The 22,663-nt window shown below is 38.8% G+C and overlaps 1 protein-coding gene across 1 annotated transcript in view; it reads right to left on the bottom strand.

Moving 5' to 3' along the window:
- Nucleotides 1-522: 522 nt before the first annotated feature.
- LOC123234000 (deubiquitinase DESI2-like) overlaps nt 523-22,663 on the bottom strand; it is a 94,587-nt gene continuing 72,446 nt past the window's right edge. Inside the window, exons 2-5 of the mRNA XM_044659967.1 lie at nt 16,181-16,253; nt 14,219-14,312; nt 12,549-12,690; nt 523-747 (exon numbers count right to left, since the gene is read on the bottom strand). Coding sequence (XP_044515902.1) covers nt 523-747; nt 12,549-12,690; nt 14,219-14,312; nt 16,181-16,253 — 534 coding nt within the window. The remainder of the gene's footprint in view (nt 748-12,548; nt 12,691-14,218; nt 14,313-16,180; nt 16,254-22,663) is intronic.

The following is a 22,663-nucleotide window of genomic DNA, read 5'->3' as shown; positions in this document are numbered from 1 at the left end:
TCACCCTGTTTTCCAAATGCCTCAGAAAATCCTTGCTTCCCCCCAAATGGGAGAATGTCTGAGAGAAGGAGCTGTTGCTGCTGGTCTGATGGAAACATTGTCCCTAATTTAAGCTCCTCTCCCCTCCTTTGATAGCAAGGGGCCGATGGGCACAGTAAAGTTGGGTCAAGGAGGGGGTACGGTGGATTGTTCAGGGACACTACAAGAGTAAGCGAGATGGGGAGAGCTCAAAGATTCCTAACTCCCCCAAACTCCCATCACACAGTGTTTGGAAGGAGGCTTTCCCCATTCATCCACATGTGATTTTAGAGCTGCACTGCTGTCGTAGAGGTTTCAGTGGCCCAAAGAAACAATGAAGTGGTTCAGTTTCTCATCAAGAGGAGCACTTAGGGGCTAGCAACACCCCAGCCTCCTTGGAGGAGAACGGGAAAAGGAAAAGGAGATTGAGTGGGGAGAGAAGAAGTCAAAGGTAGAAGAGTGAGGCAGGTGGCTAAAAGGAGAAGGGGATTGGCAGGGCCCAGCTCAGACACGGGTGTGTTTGCAGGTCCTCGTCGCCCCTGACGTAGAGGGGACCTCCTCATCTGCTGCACTTCCTGAGTCTTCTTTGCGTAGACCAAGGCCAATATGGGTCTGCAATGCTGCGGGGGTTAGCCATTCCTTAGGGAGACAGCTCTGTAGAAAAGGGATGCATGAGCTAAAGTAGGCCAGGCGGTTCACCCAACGAGGTATCTCCCGGCCACACAGGATCTAGGAAAGGAAAAAGACAGGTTTTATGGCAGTGATAAAAAGGGATCTAATAAAGGACTTTCAGATACCCCACCACCACCATCAGGACAAATCCCTAGTTGCTCCCTGTGCTTCTGAAATTAAAGGATCATAGAATCATAAATATAAAGATGAAAAAAAGTTGGAAATCATGTAGCCCAGTTCCTTCATTTAAGAGATGAAGATACTTGGGTCTTATACAAATAATATGTGGAAGAGCCAGAATTCAAACACAGGTCCTTTAACTCTAAATCTAACAGTCTTATTGTGTTTCCACCAAGAAAGCCTCTAGTCACAGCTTTCAGCCATTGTGAATACCCCCCTCCAAAAACAAAAACAAAAACAAAAACAAAAACAAAAACAAAAACAAAAAAATGAAGTTCCTGGGAAGTATCTGAGCAGAGGTGGCCTGGAGTCTTAATAGGGCTAGAAGGTTTTCTTGTCCCCTCGCCTCCTTCCCCCATTGTTGCGGTATCCCCTGCCAAACAGAGGCTAGGATATGTCTAGATGGCTACCGGGGTCAGGACAAATTATTTGGGTCAAATTAATACATTGCTGGTGGAGTTGTGAACTGATCCAACCATTCTGGATGGTAATTTGCAACTATGCCCGAAGGGCTTTAAAAGACTATCTGCCTTTCTATCCAGCCATAGCACTACTTGGTTTATACCCCAAAGAGATAATAAGGAAAAAGACTTGTACAAAAATATAGCTGTGCTCTTTGTGGTTGCAAAAAATTGGAAAATGAAAGAATGTCCTTCGATTGGGGAATGGCTGAACAAATTATGGTATCTGTTGGTGATGGAATACTATTGCACTCAAAGGAATAAAGAACTGGAGGAATTCCATGTGAACTAGAATGACTTCCAGGAACTAATGCAGAGTGAAAGGAGCAGAACCAGGAGAACATTATACACAGAGACTGATACACTGTGGTAAAATGGAACATAACGGACTTCTCTACTAGCAGCAATTCAAGGATCCAAAGCAAGGCTGAGGGACTTATGAGAAAGAAAACTAGCCACATTCAGAGGAAGAACTGTGGGAGGAGAAACACAGAGGAAAAACAACTGCTTAAACGCATGGGCTGATGGGGATATTATTGGGAATGTAGACACTAAGCGATAACTCTAGTCCAACTATCAATAATATGGAATTAGGTCTTAATCAATGATACATGTAAAACCCAGTGGAATTGTGCTAAGGGGGGGTTAGGGGGGCTTGGGGGAGAGGGAAAGAACATGAAACATGTAACTATGGAAAAATATTCAAAATAAAAATAAAAATATTTTAAAAATTATTTGGGTCAAAACTCTGGAAGCCTTCTACTTCCCAGCCTCTCTGCCTTCAGCATTTTAGTGAAAGGTGGGAACAAACTGTCCAGCCAGAAACTTCTGTTCCTTCAATGCCAAAGTCTGCGTGGTTGTGCTAATCTACAATTCTTCTTAATGCATAGTGGCTTCTCCATTAGACAACTGTTTCTGCAAAGAAGAACCAGCTTGAAAGCAGGTTTATTTACCATTGTCAAAGGATCAAAGAGAATAATAGGAACTCTAAATCTCAGAGCCAGATTAGGAAGGACTCTAGGACCAGTTGATCTCAATATGATCATATAGACTTTTCCAGCTGCTAAGAGGAAGGAATAAGCAAGGTAGTCTTTAATTAACTCCTTTATTGGATCATCTTCTACCTAGAAACATCACCATTAGATATTTCACTGAGAATTAAAATATTTCCAAATGAGCACAGGGCCTGGAATTAAGAAAACTTGAGTTCAAATCCAGCCTTAATCACTTACTAGCTGGATGACTCTGGGCAAATCATTTAACCCTATTTCCCTCAGTGTCCTCCCCTTTAAATGAGCTGGAGAAGGAAATGGCAAAGAACTCCAGTATCTCTGCCAAGAAAACCCCAAAATGAAGTCACGAAAAGTCAGATATAACTGTACCATGGTGACAAAAAACAACAACACGAATATGCAAGGTATTGTGCTTGGCACTAAAATATACTATAGTCTTTTTTTTACAAAGGAGATAACAGATATAAAGGTCCTCTGAAAATTTAAAAGAACTACAAATGTTCAAGCTATTATTCCCTCACTATATATTCCTTCAGTGCTTCATCATGGCATGGAAGTGACTCTGGGTTCTTGGAGATTTATGGCTGCAAAGAAAAAGCTCTGGTGGGTTCTACCAAAGGAAAACTTTGAGTATGAGTCCAGTGATTATAGAATCATTTAATCTGGCATTCAGAGGGACTTTAGAGATCATCTAGAACAAACTCCCATTTTATAGAAAAATTAAGGCCCGGTGTATTTGTTGTCTAAGGACTGACCTAGCTAAATTGGGAGGTCATCACCAGAAAGAAAGTCACCAGGTAATGGAATGATTTGGGGGCCATAGAAACTCTCTATTAAGGCACAAATGGCTTATGTTGGAGAGAGAATTCACACTGATAAGAAATCATGGAGTCTTGAGGCATTGAAATATATCATTATAATTGCAATAATAATGATAATAATCTAGACCAGTCTAGCAAATCAAATGGAAGACTTATTCTATAACAAGCTAGGATTTTGAGATTTGGTTATAATCTCATTAAACTAAAATATGAGAAAGTGCAGAAAACAGTGATTCTGAAGAGGCAGCCTAGGACCTTCCAATTTTACTGAAAGACAAGATCAAGGGGACAGCTGGGTTGCTCAGTGGATTGTGAGCCAGACCTAGAGATGGAAGGTCCTGGATTCAAATCTGGCCTCAGATACATCCTACCTTTGTGTGACCCTGGACAAGTCCTTTAACACCCCCCCCCATTGCCTAACCCTTCTCACTCTTCTGCCTTGGAAGCAATACATAGTACTGATTGTAAGATGGAAGGTAAGTTTATTTTTTTTTAAAAGACAAGCCAATATAATAAAATTGGATCTTGGGCAAGTCACTTCTGTAACTCCCAGGCCTCTTGAGAGTCCCACCAAGGAAAAACTTTGAATATGAGCCTAACGATCATGGGATCATTTAATTTGACATTCAAAGGAACATTAGAGGTCATCTAGTTCAAAGCCTTCATTTTATAAATGAAAAATTAAGGAGAGATGAGAACTGGACTACAGGATCTCTCAGAGTGCCTTTCTGCCAATACATTCAAGGCTTCTGTGAGAGTCAGTGCTTCAGAGAAGATTGGATGCTCAATGGACCTTGAAGAGGAGGGAAGACAGGAGACAGAGAGAGAGAGAGGAATAAGTTGCCAGACAAGCAGCTTGCTCTGGAATTTCAGGTCTGGAGAAGTTGTACAGATTAGGAAGCAGCAGGGGCAGCAGCTGTTTGGGGTTTTACTGTTTTCTGGCATTTAGCCCAGAAATATTACTGGCTTTTCCCTGATTCACTTCTGTGTGTGGCTTGGAAGGACCATTTATTGAGATGGGAATGAGGTAAAAACAGTACTTAGGGAGCTTTGGGCAACAGCTCATCAATCACATCCTGGGTTAGGTCAATGGTGCTAGAGGTAAGGGAAAGGTTCCCTTTACTTCTTCAAGTCAGGTCATTCCACCCTAATTCAGAATCAGCCTTATTGAGCAAGAAACTATGACTTCAGTTGTCAAGTATAGTGTCCTGCCTAAAAATATCTCTTAACCCTGGCTTGCTGATACCCAACAGTCTACAATTTGAGATTCATTTCTTTTTTTTTAACTCTTACCTTCTGTCTTAGTATGAGTTCTAAGACAGGAAGTGGCAAAGACTAGGCAAGTGACTTGCCCGGGGTCATATAGCTAGGAAGTATCTGAGGTCTAATTTGAACCCAGGTCCTCCTGGGTTTGACTGCAGACCTAGTGCTCCATTCACTGTGCTACCTAGATGCCTCTTTGGGATTCATTTCTAAAGCTTCAGGCTTCTCTTAATTCTTACCAAGTAACCACACAAGTTTATCATAATCTGTCCAGAAGTCAATATGGGGACATGAAGAAAAGTCAATCACAGAAGGAATAATTTCCCATTTTGATAGATGACTGCACTAGTGAAAGATATCATTCATCCAAATTTCAGCAAGAGATTTGATGATGCCTTTCATGAAAGAGGAAGAACATTCCATGGAAAGGAAAAGCTGATGAGAGAAGTAAGTAAGACAAGCTGGTAAGGAAAATTAAGCAACTAGTGAAACAAGGAAAAAGGAAGCTGGATGTGCTTGTCAAGATGTTAACAAAATGAGAAAAAGGATGGCAACCCCCACAGGCTGCTTGCCTAGCAGTTCTCCTGGGGAGCAATTAGCAATAAAGACAATGTCTGGGGAATCTCACTTCTATCAAGGATGAAGAGCAGAGAAAATTTTGCAGTGACCTTCCTAGAATCTGCAAGTATACCAAAGCCCAAGTGACTATAATCCATATTCAAAGGTCAGGCTGGTATCCTTTCAAGGAATGTCACTCCATTAGATTATCAAGGAGAAAAAAAGTGCTCCTTTCTTTTGGAAGAGTTCAAGTTTCAAGGAAGATAATCATTTTGCACTTTGCAAACTTTAAGTGCTATATAATGGGCTTCAGAGCCATTAAGACCTGAGTGCAAGTTTTCCTTTGAAGCATAATGGCTATGTGACAAGGACCAAATCATTTAACTTCTCAGTGCCCCAGACAACTCTTTAACACTATAGATTGCAGATTAGGTGCCAGTCTCATTGGTAGAGGATATTTCCTTACCAGTTTATTATATTAATGAAGTCACAAGTATAGTCCCAAATCACTAAAAACTGCCATACTGTTATGATTAATATTGAATCTCTTCTTTTGGGAGTTCCAAATCTCCTAAGCATAGGTGACCTTGAGCATATCAATGAAATTTAGTAGGAAAAGATCCTGGAATATGGCTCTAGAATGAAAAAAAAAGTGTTCAAATGGAAAAGGAAACAGGGTAGCAAGTGAATGGAAATAGTAACAGTAAGGAGATATGTTTATGTGAAGGTCCCAGTAACTAGAGTGGAAAAACACCATGGAAAAAGAATTTAGGAAAAGGTCAATGAAAGTAAAAACAGATGCAATTGCCTATTGCCATTAGAATATACCACAGACTAATGTAGAGAACAAGGAAATAGATTAAGTTCAGGTAACAGATCAAAAGCCTAGAACAGAGGTATGGAATAGTATGGATGGAAAACTCTCATTGTCAGTAACTTTGCTGGAGTTCTTCTCTGCAAAAAGCCAGATGGATAATATCTTCTTGGATTGATTCAATATTCTCACCTTTCAAAAGATGGAAGAACGAACAAAGGGAACTGTTTTTCTTTTTCTCACCAAAAAAAAAAGAGAAATTTGTTGTAGACGGGATGGGAATCTTGAGAGAAATAACTAATCCATTTTAAGATTGCTAATAGAGAAAAAAAGTAGAAAGCTGGGCATAGGCTAACAGGTGGATTTCAAAGGATTCAGGGAAAACCTAAGTATAATGCCATGACCTACAGTTCTACTGAGGAAGTCAGTCCAGGAAGGATGGAAAGCTCCTGTGAATGAAAAAAAAGGAAAGAGGTCCTGTCTAATGTGAGCCATATAAATGAACAAACTACTTATCTGACAACTTAAATTTAAGGTGAAAGCAAGGGCAGGTAATGAAGGGATGACTATAAAACCATGGTAGAGTCATAAGGAAAATTTCAAGGATGCTAAGGCTCAGACAACTGAAGAGGGAAGCTAAAGACAACAAAAAGGACGGATTTTAATTTTTTTGGCTTTATTGAGGAAAAGGGTAAATTCAAAGAAATGATAGGACTGTTGCTCAAGGTAGATGGGACATTGACTGATGTTTGAAGAATGACTTATGTGTGTCCACCTCCAGAGTAAGAACTGACAGATAGAAACAAGTAAAGCAGAGTTTTATATACATATGTCTTTTTATCTTCTCTATCGCAGGGAGAGAAGAGGCAGGAGAAGATACCTTGGAACTTTAATATAACAAACAAATAAATAATTTCTTTAAATAAAAATAAATAAAAGAGTAGCCTAAGGGAGTAATGGGATCAGAAAAAGATGATAATGGAAGCTAAGGACAACAAAAAGAACAATTTTTCTTTTTTAGCTATATTGAGGAAAAGAATAGGCTCAAAAAAGGGACAGGGTTGTTGTTCAAGATGGATTGGACAATCATACCTGATGACAGAGAAGACAGAGATGTTCAATTCTTATTTTGTTTCCATTTTCTATGTCAAAGAGAGTGATATTTGGAGTGAAAGTGGAAGGTCAAAAATGGCTAAAGGCAGGTAGTATAATGGATAGAGGGAGAGACCTGAAGTCAGAAAGACTTGAGTTCAAATTTAACCTCAAATATTTACCAACTATATGATCCTGGGCAATTCATTTAATATTTGTCTGCCTTGGTTTCTTCAACTATAAAATGAGATAAATAATAGCACTTACCTCCCATTTGTTGTGAGAGGTTGCTGTGAGGATAAAATGAGATTTTATCAAATGCAAAGTGTCTTACAAATATTAAAGCACAACATAAATTGCTAGCTATTATTAGTATAAAGTTGAAGTCCAAAATAAGAAAAGAGAAAGTGAGAATGCACTTGATGAGTTCTAGTTACAAAGCCCAAATAAATGACACCCCAAGTTATAGAAACAACTGATAATTGTTCCTCTATACTTCAGCCTACCTAAATTTTAAGCAAATCATTTGACAAAATATTTCATGTGGTCCTTGTGAAAAGAGGAGAGTTGGACAAGAACATGTTTTAGTAGTTTAAGAAGTGATTGAATAGTCAGAACAAAAAACTTAATGTCAGCTTCAATGGAGGCCTCCAGTTGAGCACTCCAGGGATTTGTGTTTACCTCTAGGATGTTTAACATTTTATGAAATTACCTTGCTAAAGGCATAATTGTCAAGCTAATCAAATTTTCAGATGTCAAAAAACTGGGAGGGAGAGCTAACAAGTTGGACACCAAAGTGAGGATACAAAAAAGATACTTATCGACAAGAATTTGGGGCTTAAATGAGATGTAAACTTTTATAACTGGGTTCAAAAAACAAATACAATATGAAGAGGAAGTGGCTAGAGCAATTCATCTGATAAGATATAGAGAAATATATAAATCAGGAGTATGATATGGCAGCCAAAAAAAGCAAATGCAATACTTTTTCCATTTCAAATGGCTTCAGAAAGCCATAGGAAACTGTATAAAAAATTCCTTGGCCATTTCAAAATACAATGGAATATGAGTAATACTTCCTCCCCAGAAAAGAAAATATAAATAAGCATTTTCAAGAAGCTCTTTTATTGTTTGCAAACCTATTTCTGGCTAAGTAATAATACCTTTACATAAACTGAAATAGCAGCAATTTTTCTTTAGTCAGTCAGTAAACAATTATTAAACACTTCTATGTGGTAGATCCTGGAGTGTTGGAGATTTCCTGGAGTGTTGGAGATTCAAAAAAAAAGCAAGGTAACTCAGTCTCACAGGAGACAGCATAAATAAATAGATACATATAAGATATAGAGAGAACAGATGGAAGGTAACCTTAGAGGGGAAGACTGTCTAAGAGGGCTGAAAAAGGCTTCCTAAAGGCATTGGAGAAATCAAAGGAGCCAGAGATCCTGTGAGGCAAAGTGAGTTGGGAAAGAAATTCGGGCATAAAGAACAACCAATGAGAAGACCCAGGGATGGGAGATTAAGTTTTGTTGCAAGATGCAGCAAGTAGGCTGGAGGGATAAAGAGTAAGAAGGCTGGGGAAGAGGTATAAGAAGAGGATAGGTTAAAGGTCTTTGAATGCTAAAGAACTTTATATTTGATTCTGGAGGTAAGAGGAAACCAGCTGAGTTTATTGAATGGGGAGGAAGGGAAGAGTGGGGATATGATCATATTTACACTTCTAGGAGGGAAATGTGGGAAGCCTAAAGTGAGCCATTTGTGCTTTAGGAAAATTACTTTGGTAGGATGACTCTTCAGGGAAGGTCTTGAGGCAGGGAAATGAAGATTATTGCAATAGTCTAACTGATGTGCAAAGAGGGCATGAACTAGAGTTGTGGCAATGTGAGTGGAGAAAAGGAGACCCATACAAGAGTTGCTGTGAAGGAAGAAAAGAGTTGTCAGTGGGCTGATATTTGAGGCGACTGAGTGAAGAGTCAAAGATAATTATCACCAAAGTGGGAAACCTGAATGGAAAGATGGTGATGTTCAAGGCAATAATAAGGAAGTTTGGAATAGAGATGGGTTGGGAGTGGAGGTGGGGGTGGGGGAGATAATGAGTTCTGTTCAGTTTAAAATACATATGGAGAATCCAGTTTGAAATGTTCAATTACAGTTGGTGATGCAGGACTGGATTTCAGGAGAGAGATCTGGTCTAGCTATATAGATCTGGGAATCATCTACATAGAAATGATCATTGCACCCAGGGGAACTGAGGAAAAAGTATAGAAAGAAAAGAGAATAGAGGCTAAGAGAGGGCCTTGCATGACAACCATATTTAATAGGAATGACTTGATTAGAGATCCAAGAAGGAGGCTGAGAAGGAATAGGTAGGAAGAAAATTGTGAGAAAGCAGTTTCACGAAAGTTAAAGAGGAGAGAAAATCTAGGAGGAGAAGGTAATAAGCAGGAAAATAACCAAATGTTGCAGAGAGATCAAAAAGGTTGAAGACTAAACAAGAAGCCATTCAGTTGGCAATTAAGAGATCATTGTTAACTTGAAAGTGAGAGAGCAATTTCACTCAGCTGATGAGGTTGGAAGCTATATTACAAGCATTAAGAAATGAAGGACAGAAAAGAACATGGAGGCACTGGGGTGCAATTGGAATATTTGTCCACATCTTTACTTCTCAAAAGTTTTCTGAAAACTGAGAAGTGGTAGGGGAGAAGGAAAATCAAGTGTTGTTCTTTGAAGTGCTTCCTCCTGTGCCTTGCCCTAAAAAGTCCCAAAAAACTCTAGTAGGCCAAGTTCTTAGTGGTCCCCTTAATGACATATAAAAGTTCCTAAATAGTCTATTCAGCACAGTTGTTAGACATTTTCAAAATTAATGATCTTTTGCAAAATCACTTCCAAATACAAAGTTTCCCAAATTCAACAAGTGGCATTTTACAAAGCTTCTCATTTATTATAATATACCTAATACCTATAAAGCAGTGATGGTGAACCTATGGCATGGATGCCAAATATGGCACCCAGAGTGCTCTCTGTGGGCAAACATCACCCCTCTGAGTTTGTTACTAGAAAAGCAGAAGGACTCAGGCAGCACTGCTCCCTTCCTCCTGTCCACCATACCTGTTGATATTTTTTTCACATCACCCACCCTTCTGCCCAGCAGCCCAGTGGGAGCTCTTCCTAACCCTATCTGAGGTAAAGATGGGAGCCGAGAAGTAAGGTGGGGGGAGTTGGGTGGGAGCAGGGCCTGGCACTCTGTCTCTAAAAGGTTCCCCATCACCATTATAATGGCTTGTCCCATCCCTAGTAACAAAAAACAAAAACAAAAAAAATTGAAAACCAGAATAAAACAAACTAACATTTGTGGAAAATACAGGAAAGGAAAAGGAAAAACTGAGTCTCCTCTGTCAGAGAAAACTCTTATCTCTAATGAGTTCCCAGAATATGTTAATTCTCCCCTTGGGGACTAGGGACTTGGGGTTAACCAGAAGTCTCACTCTCAGGTAAGAGACCAAAACCATACTGAATGACTATTACTCTGGGTCCCTGCAACACAAAGGGCCCCCCAAATTTCCCCATTAGGTCCCTGGAAAAAATAGGACACCCTAATGGATCCATTAAGCACAAAATAGTCCAAATAGAGTTCATAACTCAATAGGACAAGTAGACAATTATTTAAGAAAAAAACCTCAGATAAACCTCAAACATGAGCAGCTTCTAAAAAGAGATCAAATACTCAAAGCTGATTGGAATGAGGTCTTCTGTTTCTGAATGAGGACCTAAAATACAACAATAAAAACTAATTCTAGTCCCAGAGAGTTGAGTTCATTCTTCCTCTTCTACTCCACTAAAGGGCTACTCTCTGCCATGGCCTGTAACCTCATCATTCAACATCAGACTAAGATCAGTTCTATAAGGACCCTGACATCTAAAGAGAAAGGTCAGTCTCTTTTTCCCACAAACTCTAACTCTTTACATCAATGCATTTTACATTATAGAGTCAAATAATCAATGAAAAAAATGGGCTTAAAAATAGCATCCGCAGTACATTTTCCAATGGTTTGCATTTTGGATTGGCCTGTGGGATCCACAGGGGAGTACCATGAACCAGCAGATGTTAAGGACAGCACCCTTGAGAACAGCTGCCTTAGATGAACCAAGATGCAAACCCAGAGGAGCAATGTGGTTACTAAGCTCACTAAGGACAGGGTTTAATTTTATATGTGCTGTGGAACTGTGACAAGAGGGAAACTACTGCCAAGAAAGAGTTCAAAAGATTACTCCTCTGGCTCCTGCCAGACCCTGTCCTTTCAAACTTCCTAGCTTTAGCATTAAAAAGCTTGTGTTATTCCCTTTACCTGTAATAATCGTATATTTCCTTTATGCCGGAGAAAATAGGCAGTGAAAATAAGGAGAGAGAGAACTCCCAGCTTGGGGAACAGCGGAAATACATGTGCCACTGGAAGTGGGTCATAGGCCCATCCCTAGAAACCAATCCAGTCTCCAATACATTACTGTTCATCTGTTTCTACAGTGCATTAAGTTTTTCTTTAATTGCTTCGTGTGTTCCCTGTGTATTTTAATTGTTTCTCTTCCTTTGAATGAGTACCATGGTCTTGGTACTAACTGAATTGAATTGGTTGAATTGAATAATTGAAAATGAATTAGTCCCCATGGTACCTAGGACAATGCCTAGAGATCTGAAGTCAGGCTCTAACCTTCTACTGTGCCTGAACATGGTAACTGCTCAGTAATCTAATATTATAGCTGCAATTGATCATTTAGATTTTTCCCACCTTGATCTATCATTTTACTAATCTAAAGAAGCAATTCTCAATTTTTTTGGTCTCAAGACCCTCTATACTCTTAAAATTATTGAGGACCCTCATCCATACACTTTTATTTATGGGGGATTTATCAATGTTTTCCTTATAGTTTTGCTCTCACTCTCCTAAAAGGATCTGGGAGACTCCCAAGGGTCCCCAGACCACAGTTTGAAAATTATTGATGTATAGAAATTTTGTATGTGGAAACTCCATCTATCAATGAAGATCAACAATTAATCTGCAACTTAGAAGGTTCCCAAAGTCACTGAGAGGGTAAGTGACTTGACCAAAGTCATACAACTAGTATATTTCAGAGTTCAGAATTGAACCCAAAGCTTCCTAATGCAAAGATTGGTGAGTTGAGTCCATTATCCTTGCCAGGGGTTCTTAGTCTTTCATGTTTCCTGGCTCTCTTTGGCAGTCCAGTGAAGCCTGAAGATCTCTTCTCAGAATAATGTCTAAATACATAACATTAAAAAAAGATTACAAAGGAAACCAATTATATTTAAATAAAGTTATCCTCAAAAAAATGTTTAATAGGTTCATGGACCCCAGGTTAAGAACTCTTTCTCTATGCCATGCTGAATCTGACTCATATAGTCTACCCCCTTTATTTTTATAATGGAGGACCAATAAAGGTGTAAATCACCTAAGGATAATGATGCCATCTTAGGGTGTCCAGGCATGTACCAAAACCCCATTGCAATTTTATAAATGAGACCCAGGGAGGAGCAGTGACTCAAATGTAGTCACACAGTTAGTGGCAGAGCTGGTCTTCTGACTCCCCTCCTAGGCCAAGAATGAAATGAATGAATGAACACAAAGTCCATGCTGATGCTCACCTCTGCCAGGGCATCTGAGAAGTGATTGCAGTTCTTGTGCATGAGGTGGTAGGCATTGCCTTTGTACTCCTTTCCCAACTCCTCCAAAATCTTGTCCACATCCTCTTCTGTGAAATCGGTGGTGCCCAGGGCTATGGCTTCTCTGTGGCAGGAAATACTAAGGTGAGAGAAGGTCTCTAAGCTGTGTACAACCAATTTTTGTGGACAATAGGAAAAACCTTTTGACCAAGAGTCTTGAAAAGCAAGAGGGAAGAATGGAGTTTCGTTCACCAAAAGAGTTCCTCTAGTGTGGTAGAAAATGTTCATTCTGTTTATACAGCAAGCCAACTTCTAAAACTTTACATTTATATGTCCCAACTTGGAAGGTCATGGATCCTCCAATAAATTCAGAAACACATACACACACACACACACACACACACACACACACACACACACACACACACACACTCAAAGTCCTAGACATTGCATCCAAGAGAGAACAAAAGAATTCTCCTCTTCTCCAATTTTATGAGAATGTCTAAGAGGAATAAACAAGTATTTGCATTTGGGAGAAAGATGAATAGAGTATTTAAAATCAATTAACAAGTATTTATTAAGAGCCTCCTAAAAGCACAAACAAATAGTTCCAGGGTGGTGAATATTGGGTAGTGCCCATTAGAGTCTTAATTTCATTCACTATCCATAGAAACTTGGGTGGGCATGACCTCTCTAAGCCTTATTTTCTTTCTTTTTAAAATAGAAACAATAATAATATATGTACAACTTATGTGGTTGTATATATATAACAACATAGCCTTATGTGGTTATGAGGATTAAATGAGACCATATTTGTGAAATGGCTTTTTAAATTATAAAATGCTATGAAACTTAAAGCCATAGTTTATGGTTTTGTGTGCTGAGAATATGGAAACTTAGAAAGAATTCTTTTTGGAGTGAGAGAATTCTAGAAATATGTTCTTGTGAGGATAGAGAGTGAGAATCAATACTGGCAAATATAAAGGCAGAACTTGAGAGCTACAGTAATATATTTGGGACTTGTGAGGGAAGAGTGAGTGACTGGAGCAAAAGTGCAATAAAATTTGAGGAACCCTTATATTTGTCCTGAGAAGTGCAGGAAAGTGGGCGCTGGTGCTTTGACCTGTTTCCTCATATAATCTCCCAAGACATACCATTATTGAGTCAACAATAATGAAGGGCCATAAAAGCAGATTCTTTTCAGTACAACATATTCGAATTTTGGACAAATGAGTTCCTCCTAGTTTCTATTTCAGAAGAATATCTTGAAGATACCAAATGACTTGGGATATTGGGTGACATCAAATATATATATAAGTATATATATATATATATGTATATACACACATATACATATATAAACTATATAATTTGAAGACATGGATCAAGACTGATTCCTTCTTTCCCTTCTTTTCCTACACTAAGTATATGTTATTGCACATCTCCTCCCAATACCCTCATGTCTCTAGCTTGCCACCTCAGCATCTCTGAATCATATTTATATCCTTCTCATTGAAGAAGCCCCTTGGGATAGACTGTTAAGCTTAAGCTAATTGAAGAAGGGGACTCACAATCCCAGTAAGAATGAACTTCCTTGAAAGGATGTCTAGGAAAGGAGTTTCAGGAACAGATGAGGGAAGAATGTTCCTTACTTGAATTTAAAAGTTTCTCCGAGCTCCACTGCACTTCCAGGTGTAATCTCAAAGATCCCACTGAAAGGATAAGGATGTCCCCCATAGGCAAATTCTAGACAAGGGAGGAAGAGATCATGAAGGTCAGGTAAATCAGGGAAGATGCCTCAGAGATATAACCATCACTAGGTTCCTCTCATCTCATATCATCTTGACAGCAGTCTGTGCCTTTGCCTTTTGAATTTTCTTATTATTATTCTTATGTCTTTCTCTCCCCAATCATCCCACATCCTTCACAACCTTCCTGACTCTCTCATCATAAGCTTCCTGCTCTCCATCAATGTTCTTCTTAATCCCAATAGCTGCTATGATTGGGCAGTACCCAAAGTTGAACCCAGCCTCTATCATATTCCTGCCTAACCATAGGGCACCAGTTCCTATTTTCCTCTCTCCCGGAGTTTTCCCTTGCACTCTTGTTCAGTCATAGTAAAACCCACAACCCTACTATATATCCAATCCAGCAAAGACAATGGACATTATCAGTGGGGAAGAGATATGAAACCTTTGCTTACAGAGATTTGTATCATTCTCAGGAGGAGGCTAGGATCCATTCTATACTATTAGGATAATTCTAATTACTTGGAGCTTCCTATAGGCAGACTCTACTCTCCCACAGGAATTTTCCTGCCCAGTACACTCACATATAACCACTTCTCTCTCACCAGAAATAGCCTAATCCATGAATAATTCTGAATCTAAAACTTGCATCTAACTCAAAGTTCTCCCCTAACATGGCAAAAGTCCCTCATGAACTTCTCCCTACCCATCTCTCTTCACCTGAAAGTATAAGGAAGGACAAGAGGGCAGAGGGAGACTCGCTCAAAGTGCCACCTGGTTTCCCAACTCTGCCACTTATTTTTATAAGACTTCATGTATGTCACTTAAACTCTCTTAATCTCATTGGAAATGACACTACATTGGAAATGGAACACCTTGAGATGTGATTTATATGAGCATTTCTTCATCTCAAATGGGTAGTGCTCTTATAAATTTGAGATGCTACATATCAGAGTTTCGATACGCAGCTTATTCTTTTAACCTCCTTTTAACAAACCATAGCTAGTCCTTCTTTAAAGATTTTCACATCAATACAATATATAACTTTACTAAATTTTATTTCCTTCTTTACAAAAGAAACTTTTATTTAAATCCAAAATAACACAGTTATACACTTAACTATACACATGACATAACCAAATCTTCTTGCAATCATTCTTTTTAGTAGGATCTCTTAATTTTCAACTCATTATATGGTCAGACTTTAATATTGCCCCAGCTACTTAAGAGCTTGAGTTCTTGAGACTATCATGACTTTTTTTTTAATAAAGTTTTTATTTCTTCTCTGTTCAAAGTACCATAATAATTTCTAAACAAAAATTGTATTGGAGGGTTTTACAGGAAGATGGGCAAAATGAGGGAGCTGGAGCTGTACAAAATTACCACTAAAAGTCTCTACTACTTCTAAATCTATGATCCTATCATCTGCCTAGTGGTCTCTAAGGGACCTGCCCTTTGATCACTTTTCCAGAGGGCATGATGGTCTGACTCACTGTTTAATCAGCCTAGTAGTTTTGCATCATCGAAATTTTCCCAGACTTTGGGACAACTGTCTCAATCTGTCAAAGAGATGCCCTTGTGTCTGACCTGGTCAGAGCCTACAAAAATGAACCCCTATTAAAATTTCCCCCATGCTGACTCCCTGTATATCAGCTTCACTTCATAGGATAAAAATTGCCCAAAGTGTCACAGAAAACAGACCTATAATTTCTTTTGGCCCTTATCCTTAGCATTTCCCAATAACCTGTGTGTTTACTCACCGATTTTTTGTCGTACCTTCTCCTCATAGGATTAAACACAAAATCCCACATGGAAAAGCCCCACATTAAATCAGCACCCCCCAGATAACCGTATAGGAGGTTCTACCTCGGCCGTAAATCTCGATGCCTGAATGGAACACACCAATGCCCAGCGTAGAGGTGTACTCATTGATCCAGTACTGTAGGGAGAAGAAAAGGTCATTAGAAAGGCAGTCACAATCCCAAGAAAGCTCTTGTTCCATAGTTCATGAGCCCATTCCAGAAAAACCTAGCCCATAGATAGCCAAAGTCATAAGAGGGACCTCTAGGCCAAGGGCACACCACCATATCCAAAATCAGATTAAAGTAACTGAAGAGACCTAAAATGTTTAGGAAATTATCGAATCCATCATGCTATAATTCTTTTAAGAAAAAAACTTACCTTCTGAATAGAATGGATATTAGGTATATAAGTCCAAAGCAGAAGAACAACAAGGACTAAGCAATTGGGGCTGTGATTTGCCCAGGGACACACAGCTAGGAAGTATGAGACCAGATTTGAACCCAGGAAACTCCCCTCTCTAAATCTGGTGATTTTATCCACTGAGCCATCTAGCTACTCCAATCATCATGCTATAATTGACACCTAATAATCAATATATTAATCTCAGTTCAAAAATCAAATCTCAGTTCAGAATATAAATCATTTGCCAGCATAAAGAAAAGAACACTGAGTTACAAGTTGGGAAATTTGGTTCCTTAGACCTCAGCTACTATTTAGATGCATGAATTTGTCCAAGTCATTCTACCTTCTAAGTCCACATCATACCAGTTTGTAAAATGAGGCAATTGAACTATATCAGAAGTCTCTTTCAATTCTTAAATCCCGGAAACTACTCTGCTATATAAATTCTTTTATTTAAAATATGTTTATTATGAACTTAACAAACATGATATTTACAAAGAACAGAAAAAGAGGATTGTATATGAAAACTGTAAATCACTAATACATACAACTTCTTTTGTTAAAGTATATATGACACTTAGAACACAATAGTACCAATACTACCCTGCTTGTCTATGTCTCCTTCTGAATAGCCCTATGCTCTCTTTGGAGTATATTTCTTGTTTTAATAATGCTCTTTTCTTTCCTTTTTGCTTCACTATCACTATTCCACCAATTCCCTCCCAATATTCTCTCCCTCATCCCAAAATAAAAGTCCTACTTTATAATAAATAAGTATAACCAAGCAAAATAAAGATACATATTGGTTCTGTCTGAAAATGCTTGTCTGGGTGTATTTAGGTGGCTCAGTTGGGTAAAGAATCAGGCCTAAAGATGGAAGGTCTTGGGTTCAAATCTGGCCTTAGTCACTTCCTGGCTGTGTAACCCTGGGCAAGTCACTTAACTCCAAAGGTCAAGCTTTTAGCATTCTTCTGCCTTGAAACCAATATCAATTCTAAGGCAGAGGTAAGGGTTCTAAAAATATACATATATTTTTAAGAAAATGTCTCTAACCCCTTACTCTCTGCCATGAGGTAGGAAGAATGAATCGTTATCATCCTTATGTAGGTGTCATTAGTCATTGCATTGGCCAGAATTCTTAATCTTTCAAAGTTATTTTCTTTTACATTACTATAGTAACTATATAAATTACTCTCTTCATTCTGCTCACTACACTCTGCATTAGAAACTTTCCCAGGTTTCTCTGAATCCATCCTTTTTATCATTTCTGATGGCACAACAACATTCCATTTCATTCACATACTGTAATTTGCTTAGTCATTCCCCAATTAGTGGGAATCCACTTAGTTTCTAATTCTTTGCTACAGCAAAACTAGCGGTCATAGATATCTTTTTAAACAGTTGGTTCTTTTCCTGTTTTCTTTTATTTCTTTAGGGTATATAGATCTAGTAGTGGTATCTCTGGGTCAAAAGTTATGCCCAGTTTAGTAATTTTTTGTGTATAGTTTGAAATTGTTTTCCAGAATGGTTTGATTAATTCAAAGTTCCATGCCTAAGAATGCCTTTCCTCACATACATTATTGTTATTTTCCATTTTTATCATCTTTGTCCATCTGCTGGATTTAAGATGGAAACTCAGAGTTATTTTTATTTGAATTTCCATTGATATTAGTAATTTAGATAAATTTATATAGTTTTCTATAGTTCACCTATTTTCTTTGGAGAACTAATTTTTCATGTCCTTTGATCATTTATCTATTGGGCAATGGCTCTTGTTCTTATATACTTATATCAATTCTCTATATACATTGCAAAGCAAACGTCTATCAAATAAATTTGCTGCAAGGATTTTTTTTAGTTGACTGTTTCTCTTCTAATTCTAACTACACTGATTTTTTTAAAAATCTTTTCAATTCTATATAATCCACTGTAGAATAAAAATACCTTGTTTTGGCAGGTATGATTGCTCAAAGCTTTTATTTTCAAAACAGCTGGCCACACTAGAGAACATTGTATTTTGTTTTTTAAGGAAGAAGCTCCCACCTTTACATGATTGAAGTGTCTTCTGCATTAACTAAAATAATTGTTTTTAATTATGTAGAAGAGGGGTAAGGATGTGCTTCTGACAAGGTATGACATGGTAAGGAATTAGGGGAGTGAGATTGAGTTGACTTGCATTCAAAGGAATCAACACTGTATCCTTGCTGAGTATCTTTTCCATGCTACTGCTGAATAAACTGATTTCATTAAATGTTATGTGATTTATAAGTGTCTCATGTCATTCTAATCCCTAGTCTGATTTACCTGGCCTTAAATATTTTTTTAGAAACCACAAGATTGATATGAAATAGTTTTTTGACTAAAATAGGGAAAGGGTGATACAAAAAGAAAGGAGCTTCAGGTGATTGGGTGGCCTGATATAGGAGACTGATACTTTTAGTCACACTTGGCAAATCCTCTCAGTGGGATCAGGAAAGCGCCTTCATTGGCACAGCTGGATTAATCCTCTGAGGTTTCAAGAAAGTTGACAGGGAGGATAAAGATATCCTTTGGTACTCATTCCCTGCCTGTTGTTAATGATCCTAGAAAAACTGGATTGCCAGTCCAAGGAAACCAAAAATAGATTGTCAGTGTATATTCAGTAGTTGGGAATGGATGTGCATGTGCATTTGGCCTTTAATGATTATGCCTTAAAGCTGGAGGAACAATTTACGAACTTAGTAATAACACAAATAAAAGTTGTAATACTGATGGGTACAGATACTAACTACCTATGGGCATCAAGAATCGTCTTCCACCTGGAGGTCTCATTAAAAAAAATGCAATAGTACTGCTGAAATCAGGACTATAGGGGAAGATAATAAGAGAAAAATGAGGAGAAAAATAGGAAATTTTCCCCAGTAGTGAGAAAATCTTGAGTAGATTCTATCATCACCCCTAGAGAAGTTACTTCCAATTCGAGAGTGAGAGAGGTATGTGGGCTTTGACTAACAAGGAGTTGTGAAGGCTGTAAGATATGTCCAGACAAGCCACTAGAATGATGGTTGGTAAGGTCATAGTACCTTTTGGGGCGATGTATAGTTCCTCTCAGCTGCCAGGTTCCATTAGTTTGGGGAATCTCACAGAGGATTTACATTTGCAAAATCAGTTAAATCAGTTCAAATGGGAACTGGACTCTCTCCATTTTTAGATAGCTAACATCAGGAGTTGCACATATCTGCCTAGCAAATGTGAGTTCCCTTTGCAATAGTTTTCCATTGGGGCATTGTCAAGACAAGAGGTGAAATTCCTAAAGAAGATGGACTTAGCGGGCAGCTGGGTGGCTCAGTGGACTGAGAATCAGGACTAGAGATGGTAGGTCGTAAGTTCAAATTTGGCCACAGATGCTTCCTAGCTGTGTGACCCTGGGCAAATCACTTGACCCCCATTGCCTAGCCCTTACTGTTCTTCTACCTTGGAACCAATACATAGTATTGGTTGGTTCCAAGACAGAAGTTTAAGGGTTTAAAAAAAAAGATGGACTTAGTGGACTGACTCTATATTACTCTACCATGGTCCCCTAGGTCCAATGATCCATCTGTATCAGAAGCAATTAGATACATGCCTGTACACTTGCACTCACATGTGCACACACACTCCAACTACTAAAATTTGAATAAATCAATACAGCAACTGTTCATGCAAAAAGGGACTTGGAGCACCCTGGGGATAGCAGAATAAAGTACAATATCTTCTACCCTAGTAGATGCGTAGAAGGTGACAACACCTCTTCCTATAAGAAATTTTGGGTTGGCAGTCCCAAGTCACCCAAGTACATCATGCACTCTTCAGAGTCAGTAGCTATATAAGCACTGTTAGCAACTGATATGCCTGTTATTGTGCATTAGGCTAAATGAAAACCCTTGAAGTTGTCTAATTAATCCTACATAATTTGCACTAAACACAAAGTCCCAGGAGATATGAAATCTATTTCTTCCCTAGTCACAAAGATAAAGGATGCTCAAGTACTTGGCCACCACATCTCCCCTTACAATAACCCTGTGTGGCCAATGAGGAAGGTGGAATGCATCTAGCAACTTACAACTACAAGATGCTGAACAGAATCATCATACCAATTACTGTGACCATTCCTAACCTCACATATGTGGTAGAACAGGTAGCCCAGGCCCTGGATGAGTGGTGTGGATTTATGCCTTTTTCTCTATTCCTCTGCCTAAGAGTAGTCAAGAGGAATTTGCATTCACCTGTGAAAGAGTTCAATAAACTCAAAGAGTTCAATAAACAAACCATCACCATCTTTTGGGGATACATGATTTCTACCTTGTAGTACTATGGTCTGTTGAGCAAAAACCTGAAAGAGGTCTCTCTCCCTAAGGACACTGATATTCGCCACAACACTAATGGCATTCTTTTGGCCAAACTGGATAAGGCCATGGCAGCAGAGACCTTTAGATTGGAAAGTAGCCTACATTGAGAGGGAAGGGGTAGGAGATCATCTTAAAGAAAATACAGGGTCCATCACCTATTCATATAGAGAAGTACTGTGAATGAGGCGAAATCAAATTATTCCAACCATGACCTGGAACAAACTACAAATGCTTAGTTCACCACAATCCATTACAAAAGTCAATGAGCAATTGGACTCCTTGGCTTTACCTGGATAAAGACCCCAAATTGGGATAGTGACTCCAATTTACTGAGTCATCCACAAGTCTGCTTCTTTCAGGTAGAGTCCAGGACTGGCCAGAACCCTGGAAAAATGAAAACTGGCTGTCCATCACTCTCCTCCTTGATCCTCATGACTCCCTAATGCTGATATTTTTGACTCTTTCTATCCATAAGGAGGAAACTGAATGGAGCTTTTCGCTGACACCAACAAGTGATTAGTTCAGATAATGACTAGTTTCTGGAACACAAGCTCCCTATAGAGATAACTTAGTATGCCAATTTAGAAGAAGTTTTTAATTTGTTATTAGACCCTCGCAACCAAGTCAGTTATTAGGAGTAGATAATAAAAGGTCATAAAACCACTCTTCCACTAGAGTTTCCTATTGTGAGTTAGAGTATGTAAGGTGGGTACATCTAACAAGATGGGTAAAGCTCAAGAGGTCTACATTTTAAATGGAAAAAGTCCATTGAAGGCCATGCTTGTTTAAGTCCCTCACCTATTAGTGCCCTTCACAAACATATTTGGACTCTACTACAACAAGTTGAGACCTCCAAACCCAGCCCAGGTCTGCTGCCTAGCCTCCCTAACTAGCTCAATGATGCCTGGGTCCTAAAGAACACCTTTTTTACCTAGATCGCCAATAGTTCTGCCCAATAAAAAGAGAAGCATTCCCACTTTCTTGGCATAGATTAAGTACGCAGACATGCAATACAAGCATTGATGTCGGTGAGTTGTTTGGATTTTATTTTTTAATATGAAGCAAAATCTGGATAAAAGAAATAGCTTAGATAAGAAGATAAAAGTATATAACACAATGCTATTGGACAGACACAAAGAGGGAAAATTGGTAAGAGTTGATCTTTTGTAACATACCTCAGACCTTGAAAGGGAGAATACAATTGGCAACCTCAGTCCAAGTTCTTTGTTCCAAGATACATCAGGAACCCAATGGTTCAATAATCTCTTACTGGTTTATCCTTCCCTGTCTTTAGAAGCCTGGGTCCCTAAACTCTCCAGGAACTTGACATTGTTCAAGAAATAACTTCCTTTTCAATCCTGGGGAATGAGGTTCCTCTCTCCTAAGGCCATGGGGTTAAGAGAAGGTATAGCTACAAAGGGTCCTTGCTGATATCTCTCCATGAATGGATCAAGGAATCAAACAACAAGCATTTATTTAAGTATTTACTATACCTAGAATACTCTCCTTTCTTGCTGCTATCCCCTGGCTCCCCTAGTTCCCTTTAAGTCCCAGGTAAAATCTACCTCCTTCATTCCAGAACGAAAGGAATCCTTTCCCCATTTGTCCTTAATTCTACTGCCTTCCCTATCCTGTATAAAATGTAAACCAATGGATGGTACTGGGCCTGGAGTTAGGAAGACTTGTCTTGTGTGACCCTGGGCAAGTCACTTAGCCCTGTTTGCCTCAATTTCCTCATCTGTAAAATTATCTGGAGAAGGAAATTGCAAATCACCCA

The sequence above is a fragment of the Gracilinanus agilis genome, chromosome 2 (assembly GCF_016433145.1).
Source record: "Gracilinanus agilis isolate LMUSP501 chromosome 2, AgileGrace, whole genome shotgun sequence".
Taxonomy (NCBI): domain Eukaryota; kingdom Metazoa; phylum Chordata; class Mammalia; order Didelphimorphia; family Didelphidae; genus Gracilinanus; species Gracilinanus agilis.
The sequence above is the reverse complement of the archived record's forward strand: the minus strand, read 5'-3'. Positions and strand labels throughout refer to the sequence as shown.